Genomic DNA, 11,881 nt, shown 5'->3' with positions numbered 1-11,881 from the left:
CGTTCACTTCCTGCTTTCCTAATATAGTTTAATTGTTTTTTTACTTTTAAAAAAATTGTTCACTTCCTGCTTTCCTAATATATACAGGAATACAGATTAAAGTAAAAAACTCGAATATCGGCACAAAACACACAAATCGGCACAAAAGCAGCGTGACCTAAAAGAACATAAATATATAAACACACCATTAAAAGAATACTAATGATATTGAATAGAGATATCATGTCATTTCACAATAAAAGTCCATGACTTTGTCCGCTTGAAAAAAGTGTTTGCAATGAATTTTTATTGGAAATGCATTACAGAAAAATCGGTTCTTTTTTATCTGTCCGTTGTGAGCGAATTTCCGATATATCCGAGGTTTACTGTAGTTTAATTTTTTTTTTTACTTAAATTTTTTTTTTCGTTCACTTCCTGCTTTCCTGATATAGTTGAATTTTTAATTTTAATTTTTTACTTTTTAAAAAATATATATTTTACGTTCACTTCCTGCTTTCCTAATACAGTTTAATTGTTTTTTACTTAAAAAAAAATTGTTCACTTCCTGCTTTCCTAATATATACAGGAATACACATTCAAGTAAAAAACTCGAATATTGGCCCAAAAACACACAAATCGGCACAAAAGCAGCGTGACCTAAAAGAACATAAATAAATAAACACACCATTAAAAGAATACTAATGATATTGAATAGAGATATCATGTCATTTCACAATAAAAGTCCATGACTTTGTTCGCTTAAAAATCCACGGTATCGGACTATGCAAACAAGGACGAAAGAACCGACCGCAAACTTCGACTGAACTGACAGCCGGCGCCTCCGCTGGTCACAACCGTGTACTGCATCAGTGTACATGATTACTGCGTTGTGTGTGTTCCAGGTGTGGGCCAACTACGAAGACAAGCCCAAGGAGGAGGTGGTGCACGTGTCGGAGGAGAAGGAGCGCGTGGCCAAATACAAGCCGGTTTACGTGACGGAGATCACCGACACGCTGCACTTCTACACCCAGGACGTGGAGACAGGTACAGTTGTCACACTTTGTTCAATTATGTATGAACGCCACTCTTGTCGTTCCGTGGGGGCTGGGCGGGCTTACAAAAGGTGTCACATGTGACATTTGGGGTAGAATAAAACATTGATGTAGCGTAGCGCTGACCACCTGTGCGAAAATAGCATGTTTTTTTTTTTTTTTTTTAACGACAGACATCTCTTCTCTCATTACCACGGAATGACGGGAATCAATCATGTCCTGACACTTTGCGGAACGAGAAAACTAACAATGAACGCACCGTTATAGTAATAGTCGCTAGCTTCATGGCGTGTTGAAGCACACGCCGGAAGGGTGTGTTGGTCATTTGTCAGGTTCAAACTCCTGTGACACTTAAAAGTGTAAAAAAAAAAAAGTGTAAAAACACTTAAATACAGAAGAGACAGACAATAATATTCAAAGTTACTCGCAGCGAGGAGAGTGAAGTTCACACTCCTCTCTTTTTATTCTCTTTTCGGGGGTCCCGACTACATGGTCGTGCAACTCTAAGGGGGGGGGGGCAGTTGTATTTGTTTGTCTATGCGTGTGTTTATATGTGAGAGTAATTACTTTTATTGTTTTATTGAGTTCTTATCTTGGCACATTCTTGCAGGATTAACATGAACGTCTGCAGGGTCGCTGTTGGTGCATCCAGGCACCTCCAGGACCTGGGGGGTCAAATGTATCCCAAAATGTATTGGGATGACTGGCTAAAAAGTAAATGTCAGGTTCAAACTCCTGTGACACTTGTAAAAACACTTAAATACAGAAGAGACAGACAATAATATTCAAAGTTACTCGCAACGAGGAGAGTGAAGCTCCACTCTTAGTATGGGTTGTAGTAGGGGGTCCCGACTACATGGTCGTGCAACTCTAAGGGAGGGGGGGCAGTTGCACGAGCTGTATTTGTTTGTCTATGTGTGTGTTTATATGTGAGAGTAATTACTTTTATTGTTTTATTGAGTTCTTATCTTGACACATTCTTGTAGGATTAACATGAACATCTGCAGGGTCGCTGCACCTCCAGGACCTGGGGGGTCGCTGGGGGTCTCTGATCAGGGTCACAGGAACATTCCAACACTTTCTATTGTCTAAGCAAATGGATGTAAGAGTGATAACTAACATTATATTTATCTACATTTTATTCTAACATCATTCAAAATGCTTTTGACCCCCCCGGTTTAAGGATTTACAAGCGACGGAAATGAGTTTTCTCCGTAGACGGGATGGGGTTTTCGTTAGCGAGAAGATGAGAAGCACTGTCGTCAGTCATGCTGCTAAGATAATTCACTAAATGTCGGCGAAGAAAATCTTGTAGACGCGTTTTTTCTCGATTGTGTGTGCCTGACCGAGTGTCCCGGTGTTTTTCTGCTTCACGTTTTTTGCCCTCAGGACTGGTTCGGAGGCCATGAAATTGACTTGCTCGACATGAAATAATTGGCCAATCAGAAGCCGAGTATGCTGGAAGCCAAACATCCAAAGCAGGCGCTCACAAGTGCTCCACTTTCTTTTCATCATCATCTATCGCTGTAGGCAAAGACGTGTAGCAGCAGCAGCAGAGCCTCTGGCTAATGTAGCTAGCCGCCCCCCACCCCCACCCCCTCAAACCCCCCTTTGTTTCCCCTTCCCCCCGTAGCTGTTAACATACTGATCAAAATCAGGTGTCACCAGGACCACGTAGAGCCGTTGGCGTCGCCGGCCGCAGGGCACACGTGCCGAATAAATGATTGCTATTATTACACTCCAAACATAGAAGCGCTAATATCAAACGCTGTTAGCCGGGGGCGGGGGTTCAGCGGCAGGGGGAAGTGAATACTGACACCCCCCCATCATCTCCCCCCATGGGAATAACATTCTCCTCCAATTCTGTGTGGAAGTGGTACTTTTTTGGCTTCTTCGTAGGATCATTTCTTGACGGTTCTGACATAGTAGACCAATGATGGAATTGAACCCTGATCTCCTAGCTGTGAGGTCTGCGCGCTAACCACTCGACCACCGTGCAGCCCAATAAGACAAAAAAAAAACATGATGCAAAGTCTGACATGACACAGTGGGGAATAACATTCTCTCCTCCAATTCCGTGTGGAAGTGGTACTTTTTTGGCTTCTTCGTAGGATCATTTCTTGACGGTTCTGACATAGTAGACCGATGGTGGCATTGAACCTTGATCTCCTAGCTGTGAGGTCTGCGCGCTAACCACTCGTCCACTGTGCAGCTCAATAAGAGACAATAAGCCAAAAAAAAAGCATGATGCAAAGTCTGACATGACACAGTGGGGAATAACATTCTCTCCTCCAATTCCGTGTGGAAGTGGTACTTTTTTGGCTTCTTCGTCGGATCATTTCTTGACGGTTCTGACATAGTAGACCGATGGTGGAATTGAACCCTGGTCTCCTAGCTGTGAGGTCTGCGCGCTAACCACTCGCCCACCGTGCAGCCCAATAAGAGACAATAAGACAAAAAAAAAACATGATGCAAAATCTGACATGACACAGTGGGGAATAACATATAACATTCTCCTCCAATTTCGTGTGGAAGTGGTACTTTTTTGGCTTCTTCGTAGGCTCATTTCTTAACGGTTCTGACATAGTAGACCGATGATGGAATTGAACCCTGATCTCCTAGCTGTGAGGTCTGCGCGCTAACTGCGCGCTAACCACTCGTCCACCGTGCAGCCCAATAAGACAAAAAAAAAAACATGATGCAAAGTCTGACATGACACAGTGGGGAATAACATTCTCTCCTCCAATTCCGTGTGGAAGTGGTACATTTTTTGGCTTCTTCGTAGGATCATTTCTTGACGGTTCTCACATAGTAGACCGATGGCGGAATTGAACCCTGATCTCCTCGCTGTGAGGTCTGCGCGCTAACCACTCGTCCACCGTGCAGCCCAATAAGACAAAAAAAAAAAACATGATGCAAAGTCTGACATGACACAGTGGGGAATAACATTCTCTCCCCCAATTCCGTGTGGAAGTGGTACTTTTTTGGCTTCTTCATAGGATCATTTCTTGACGGTTCTGACATAGTAGACCGATGGTGGAATTGAACCCTGATCTCATAGCTGTGAGGTCTGCGCGCTAACCACTCGACCACCGCGCAGCCCAATAAGAGACAATAAGACAAAAAAAAAAACATGATGCAAAATCTGACATGACACAGTGGGGAATAACATATAACATTCTCCTCCAATTTCGTGTGGAAGTGGTACTTTTTTGGCTTCTTCGTAGGCTCATTTCTTGACGGTTCTGACATAGTAGACCGATGATGGAATTGAACCCTGATCTCCTAGCTGTGAGGTCTGCGCGCTAACTGCGCGCTAACCACTCGTCCACCGTGCAGCCCAATAAGACAAAAAAAAAACATGATGCAAAGTCTGACATGACACAGTGGGGAATAACATTCTCTCCTCCAATTCCGTGTGGAAGTGGTACTTTTTGGCTTCTTCGTAGGCTCATTTCTTGACGGTTCTGACATAGTAGACCGATGGTGGAATTGAACCCTGGTCTCCTAGCTGTGAGGTCTGCGCGCTAACCACTCGTCCACCGTGCAGCTCAATAAGAGACAATAAGACAAAAAAAAACATGATGCAAAGTCTGACATGACACAGTGGGGAATAACATTCTCTCCTCCAATTCCGTGTGGAAGTGGTACTTTTTTGGCTTCTTCATAGGATCATTTCTTGACGGTTCTGACATAGTAGACCGATGGTGGAATTGAACCCTGATCTCCTAGCTGTGAGGTCTGCGCACTAACCACTCGTCCACTGTGCAGCTCAATAAGAGACAATAAGACAAAAAAAAAAAACATGATGCAAAATCTGACATGACACAGTGGGAAATAACATATAACATTCTCCTCCAATTTCGTGTGGAAGTGGTACTTTTTTGGCTTCTTCGTAGGCTCATTTCTTGATGGTTCTGACATAGTAGACCGATGGTGGAATTGAACCCTGATCTCCTAGCTGTGAGGTCTGCGCGCTAACCGCGCGCTAACCACTCGACCACCGTGCAGCCCAATAAGAGACAATAAGACAAAAAAAAAACATGATGCAAAGTCTGACATGACACAGTGGGGAATAACATTCTCTCCTCCAATTCCGTTGGAAGTGGTACTTTTTTGGCTTCTTCGTAGGATCATTTCTTGACAGTTCTCACATAGTAGACCGATGGTGAAATTGAACCCTGGTCTCCTAGATGTGAGGTCTGCGCGCTAACCGCGCGCTAACCACCGTGCAGCCCAATAAGACAAAAAAAAAAACATGATGCAAAGTCAGACATGACAAAGTGGGGAATAACATTCTCTCCTCTAATTCCGTGTGGAAGTGGTACTTTTTTGGCTTCTTCGTAGGATCATTTCTTGACGGTTCTCACATAGTAGACCGATGGTGGAATAGAACCCTGGTCTCCTAGCTGTGAGGTCTGCGCGCTAACCACTCGCCCACCGTGCAGCCCAATAAGAGACAATAAGACAAAAAAAAAACATGATGCAAAATCTGACATGACACAGTGGGGAATAACATATAACATTCTCCTCCAATTTCGTGTGGAAGTGGTACTTTTTTGGCTTCTTCGTAGGCTCATTTCTTGACGGTTCTGACATAGTAGACCGATGATGGAATTGAACCCTGATCTCCTAGCTGTGAGGTCTGCGCGCTAACCGCGCGGTAACCACTCGTCCACCGTGCAGCCCAATAAGAGACAATAAGACAAAAAAAAAAACATGATGCAAAGTCTGACATGACACAGTGGGGAATAACATTCTCTCCTCCAATTCCGTGTGGAAGTGGTACTTTTTTGGCTTCTTCGTAGGATCATTTCTTGACAGTTCTCACATAGTAGACCGATGGTGAAATTGAACCCTGGTCTCCTAGATGTGAGGTCTGTGCGCTAACCACTCGACCGCCGTGCGTAATAATGTTGATAAGGATAATAATAATAACATTGCTGTAGCTTGGTCAATGTGCAGGTCACATGATGTATCAGCGCGCTTTAATCTTCCCTAATGATTGTCAAACGTCGGGGATGGGGGGGAAAAAAAAATGTCGGTTTCCTCTCAGCGGGTCGTATGAAGTCTGCACTTTTCTTACCCCCCCCCCCCTTCCCCTCCCTTGCTTCTTCTTCCTCTTTTCCCATTTTAATTATTCCCCTTTAATAACTCCTAAGTGCAGCTTTCTTCATGCATGGCTATCTTTACATGGGCCGCCTGGATAAGTGATTAATTTCACGTTTGGAATGGTTCCTTCCAAATCGCCCGCAAGCTTTGAGGGATTGCGCTCCTTAATCCTCAGTTCATTTTGAGGGTCTTTATCTGTTAATGTACTCATTTATCTCTCATTGTCTCACTTTCCTCCCCACACACATTATCTCCCCCTTCAAAGGGCTATCTCGCCATTCCGACACCATCACCACCACAACCCCCGCCCCACCCACCACTCCATGTTGGCCTCTCTCCGGAGGCTATATGTAATTACTGTCAGTAGGGGGACCTGCATAGATCCGGGTGACCTTGCGCACTCCAAAGACTGAGGCCACTCCGGGCTCACGGAGCGTAGCGTCAAGGAAGTACGTCTCCTGGCTTGCTTTTTTTTTTTATATGTAAGCTATTAAGTGTATGTAAGTATGTACGACTGCAAACACGCATAGTATTGAACGCTACTTGAGTTGTTTATCAAAGACTCGCAGCAGCGGTTGACTTACTAAACAACACAAGCTGCCTTCTAATTAAGCAGAAGGACTGGCCCCGCTAAGGAGGATAAATGTTAACAATCTGCGCTGCAAAAACAGCTTAGCGCCGATCACATGACGCGTTGAAAAAAAAAAAAAAAACAGGCAGATGAATCCAAGTGATGTTGTGCAAGCAAAGGGAAAGTAAACAGAATTCCCACCTCGCCCCTCCAATATGTTTTTTATTTTAAATGTACAAATCAGCGATAAAAGCACTGCATTAAATACAAGCTGCTGTGACTCATTTAAGGGATGCACAGCAGCTTGAGAAAAATGAAGAATAACAAAACTCTCTCTTTATGTCTCAAAGTAAAAATGAATCAATTTTAGTTCCTACATTCAGCAATGAGGAACGTTTGAACCTGGCTTCCTTATATGGGCGTGCCCGGGTACTCGCTGAAAACGTACGAAATGCAAGGTGCAGATAGTGGAAGATCTAGAAAGCTTTCTGTGCAGCTTATCGTGTGTAGCCGTTTCCTGGGAGTCCACGAGCCCCCAAAATAACCCCATACTAAAAAAAAAAAAACACACACACCTTGGCAGAGGTAATAACAAGCCAGCCTTATTTTGTGTTTTTATTATGGTATCTGTTTAAAATAGTTTTGTTAATAACAGAAAAGACAAACAAAACAAAAATAATCAAGTGTTAAAAACATGCCTTGGCAGAGGTAATAACAAGCCTTATTTTGTGTTTTTATTATTGTATCTGTTTAAAATAGTTTTGTTAATAATGGAAAAGACCAACAAACCAAAACAATCCAGTGTTAAAAAAACATATTTTGGCAGAGGTAATAACAAGCCTTATTTTGTGTTTTTATTATTGTATCTGTTTAAAATAGTTTTGTTCATAATAGAAAAGACAAACAAAACAAAAATAATCAAGTGTTAAAAAACATGCCTTGGCAGAGGTAATAACAAGCCTTATTTTGTGTTTTTATTATTGTATCTGTTAAAAATTGTTTTATTGATAATAGAAAGGACCAACAAAACAATCCAGTGTTAAAAAACATGCCTTGGCAGAGGTAATAACAAGCCTTATTTTGTGTTTTTGTTATTGTATCCGTTTAAAATGGTTTTATTAATAATAGAAAAGACCAACAAACCAACAAAACACAACAATCCAGTGTTAAAAAAACACGCCTTGGCAGAGGTAATAACAAGCCTTGTTTTGTCTTTTTATTATTGTATCTGTTTAAAATGGTTTTGTTAATAACAGAAAAGACTAACAAAACAAAACAGCAATTCAGTGTTAAAAAAACATGCCTTGGCAGAGGTAATAATAAGCCTTATTTTGTGTTTTTATTATTGTATCTGTTTAAAATAGTTTTATTAATAATGGAAAAGACCAACAAAACAAAAATAATCAAGTGTTAAAAAACTCATTTTGGCAGAGGTAATAACAAGCCTTATTTTGAGTTTTCATTATTGTATCTGTTTAAAATAGTTTTGTTAATAATAGAAAAGACCAACAAACCAACAAAACAAAACGATCCAGTGTTAAAAAACACGCCTTGGCAGAGGTAGTAACAAGCCTTATTTAGTGTTTTTATTATTGTATATGTTTAAAATAGTTGTATTATTAATAGAAAAGACCAACAAAACAATCCAGTGTTAAAAAAACACGCCTTGGCAGCGGTAATAACAAGTCTTATTTTGTGTTTTTATTATTGCATCTGTATAAAATAGTTTTGTTCATAATAGAAAAGACTAACAAAACAAAAATAATCAAGTGTTAAAAAACATGCCTTGGCAGAGGTAATAACAGGCCTTATTTTGTGTTTTTATTATTGTATCTGTTTAAAATAGTTTGGTTAATAATGGAAAAGACCAACAAAACAAAAATAATCATTTTGGCAGAGGTAATAATAAGCCTTATTTTGAGTTTTCATTATTGTATCTGTTTAAAATAGTTTTAATAATAAAAAAAGACTAACAAAACAAAAATAATCAAGTGTTAAACACATTTTGGCAGAGGTAATAACAAGCCTTATTTTGAGTTTTTGTTATTGTATCTGTTTAAAATAGTTTTGTTAATAATAGAGAAGGCTAACAAAACAAAAATAATCAAGTGTTAAAAAACATGCCTTGGCAGAGGTAATAACAAGCCTTAATTTGTGTTTTTATTATTGTATCTGTTTAAAATAGTTTTGTTAATAATGGAAAAGACCAACAAAACAAAAATAATCATTTTGGCAGAGGTAATAATAAGCCTTATTTTGAGTTTTCATTATTGTATCTGTTTAAAATAGTTTTAATAATAAAAAAAGACTAACAAAACAAAAATAATCAAGTGTTAAACACATTTTGGCAGATGTAATAACAAGCCTTATTTTGAGTTTTTGTTATTGTATCTGTTTAAAATAGTTTTGTTAATAATAGAGAAGGCTAACAAAACAAAAATAATCAAGTGTTAAAAAACATGCCTTGGCAGAGGTAATAACAAGCCTTAATTTGTGTTTTCATTATTGTATCTGTTTAAAATAGTTTGGTTAATAATGGAAAAGACCAACAAAACAAAAATAATCATTTTGGCAGAGGTAATAATAAGCCTTATTTTGAGTTTTCATTATTGTATCTGTTTAAAATAGTTTTAATAATAAAAAAAGACTAACAAAACAAAAATAATCAAGTGTTAAAAAAACACATTTTGGCAGAGGTAATAACAAGCCTTATTTTGAGTTTTTGTTATTGTATCTGTTTATAATAGTTTTGTTCATAATAGAAAAGACTAACAAAACAAAAATAATCAAGTGTTAAAAAACATGCCTTGGCAGAGGTAATAACAAGCCTTATTTTGTGTTTTTATTATTGTATCTGTTTAAAATAGTTTTGTTAATAATGGAAAAGACCAACAAAACAAAAATAATCATTTTGGCAGAGGTAATAATAAGCCTTATTCTGAGTTTTCATTATTGTATCTGTTTAAAATAGTTTTGTTAGTAATAGAAAAGACCAACAAAACAAAACAATCCAGTGTTAAAAAACACTCCTTGGCAGAGGTAGTAACAAGCCTTATTTAGTGTTTTTATTATTGTATATGTTTAAAATAGTTTTGTTAATAACAGAAAAGACAAACAAAACAACAATTCAGTGTTAAAAACATGCCTTGGCAGAGGTAATAACAAGCCTTATTTTGAGTTTTTATTATTGTATCTGTTTAAAATTGTTTTGTTAATAATGGAAAAGACCATCAAACCAAAACAATCCAGTGTTAAAAAAACACCCCTTGGCAGAGGTAATAACAAGCCTTATTTTGAGTTTTTATTATTGTATCTGTTTAAAATAGTTTTGTTCATAATAGAGAAGGCTAACAAAACAAAAATAATCAAGTGTTAAAAAACATGCCTTGGCAGAGGTAATAACAAGCCTTATTTTGTGTTTTTATTATTGTATCTGTTTAAAATAGTTTGGTTAATAATGGAAAAGACCAACAAAACAAAAATAATCATTTTGGCAGAGGTAATAATAAGCCTTATTTTGAGTTTTCATTATTGTATCTGTTTAAAATAGTTTTAATAATAAAAAAAAGACTAACAAAACAAAAATAATCAAGTGTTAAAAAAACACATTTTGGCAGAGGTAATAACAAGCCTTATTTTGTGTTTTTATTATTGTATCTGTTTAAAATAGTTTGGTTAATAATGGAAAAGACCAACAAAACAAAAATAATCATTTTGGCAGAGGTAATAATAAGCCTTATTTTGAGTTTTCATTATTGTATCTGTTTAAAATAGTTTTAATAATAAAAAAAGACTAACAAAACAAAAATAATCAAGTGTTAAACACATTTTGGCAGAGGTAATAACAAGCCTTATTTTGAGTTTTTGTTATTGTATCTGTTTAAAATAGTTTTGTTAATAATAGAGAAGGCTAACAAAACAAAAATAATCAAGTGTTAAAAAACATGCCTTGGCAGAGGTAATAACAAGCCTTAATTTGTGTTTTTATTATTGTATCTGTTTAAAATAGTTTTGTTAATAATGGAAAAGACCAACAAAACAAAAATAATCATTTTGGCAGAGGTAATAATAAGCCTTATTTTGAGTTTTCATTATTGTATCTGTTTAAAATAGTTTTAATAATCGAAAAGGCTAACAAAACGAAACAATCCAGTGTTAATAAAGACGCCTTGGCAGAGGTAATAATGCGCTTTAGCTTGGCTCACATCACATTTTTATTTGATTTGATTATTTATTTGGACTATTAATTTATTCTTATTCTATTTGTTGTCTGTTATGACTATGTTTATGTTAATATTAAGTTCATTATGATCTCAGCGCCATTCCAAATGTCCCATCCTCCCCTACCCTACGTGATGCTTGGGCCGGCGCTGCGTCCCATCCAGGGCTGGTTTCCTGGCGCCGGTTCAGGCCCGTAATGAGAGACACACACATCCACACTATATATGCGCCCCTCCGACCCAGCGCCACTCGGCCCACATTATTCACACTTCCAGCTTTTACACACAGCAGCTGTTCATCACCTAATGATGCGGCCACTGATGATGAGCCCCCTCAGGCAGGCAGGCAGGCAGGCAGGCAGGTACTCGCCCCCCCCCACCCCCCCTCACCCGTTCCTCCTCTCAGTACACTGAAAGCCCCCACCAGACTAGTCTTTAAATCTTAATTCTGTTTTTTCTCGGAGTATCTGGAGCCCGTCGTGTGTGCGGCGAGTGAGAATATTCATCATGAGGGAAATGAGAGCGTTGGCCTTGTTGGGATTATTTACCTGCCGGTGCTTTTTAAACGCTTTAGTCGATTTCCGTGCAGCCTTGGGGTGTGGAGCGAAAGGCCACCAGGAGTCCCTCTGCGGGCCCCGCAATATCAAAACATAGCATCACAAGCAACCCGGGCTTGTTGGATTATTTGTCTTTCTGTTGATAAAACGTGACGTTTACATCGTAAAGTGATGGTTCTCATACGTAACCGTCAAGCCGTGATCGCATTGCACAAGCAAGCACATACGCCCGACATGCCCGACAATTTTCCGTTGCCGTTGTTGGATTCCACCGCCCCCCCTTTTTTTGTCGCCCACGTCATCAAACTATCACTTTGCTTTATTTCCAGATGTCCGTTTTATCCGCCATCATGCGATGACTTGCTCCCGGCCGCCTCTCCTGCCTCTGAT

At 38.9% G+C, this 11,881-nt stretch overlaps 1 protein-coding gene across 1 annotated transcript in view; it reads left to right on the top strand.

The window, feature by feature from the left end:
• Nucleotides 1-11,881, top strand: part of snd1 (staphylococcal nuclease and tudor domain containing 1) — a 176,080-nt gene that overhangs the window by 135,264 nt on the left and 28,935 nt on the right. The window contains exon 18 of the mRNA XM_058078020.1: nucleotides 882-1,023. Coding sequence (XP_057934003.1) covers nucleotides 882-1,023 — 142 coding nt within the window. The remainder of the gene's footprint in view (nucleotides 1-881; nucleotides 1,024-11,881) is intronic.

This window comes from Doryrhamphus excisus, chromosome 7, assembly GCF_030265055.1.
Source record: "Doryrhamphus excisus isolate RoL2022-K1 chromosome 7, RoL_Dexc_1.0, whole genome shotgun sequence".
NCBI classification, from domain to species: Eukaryota; Metazoa; Chordata; class Actinopteri; order Syngnathiformes; family Syngnathidae; genus Doryrhamphus; species Doryrhamphus excisus.
This window is presented reverse-complemented; position numbering and strand designations above follow the sequence as displayed.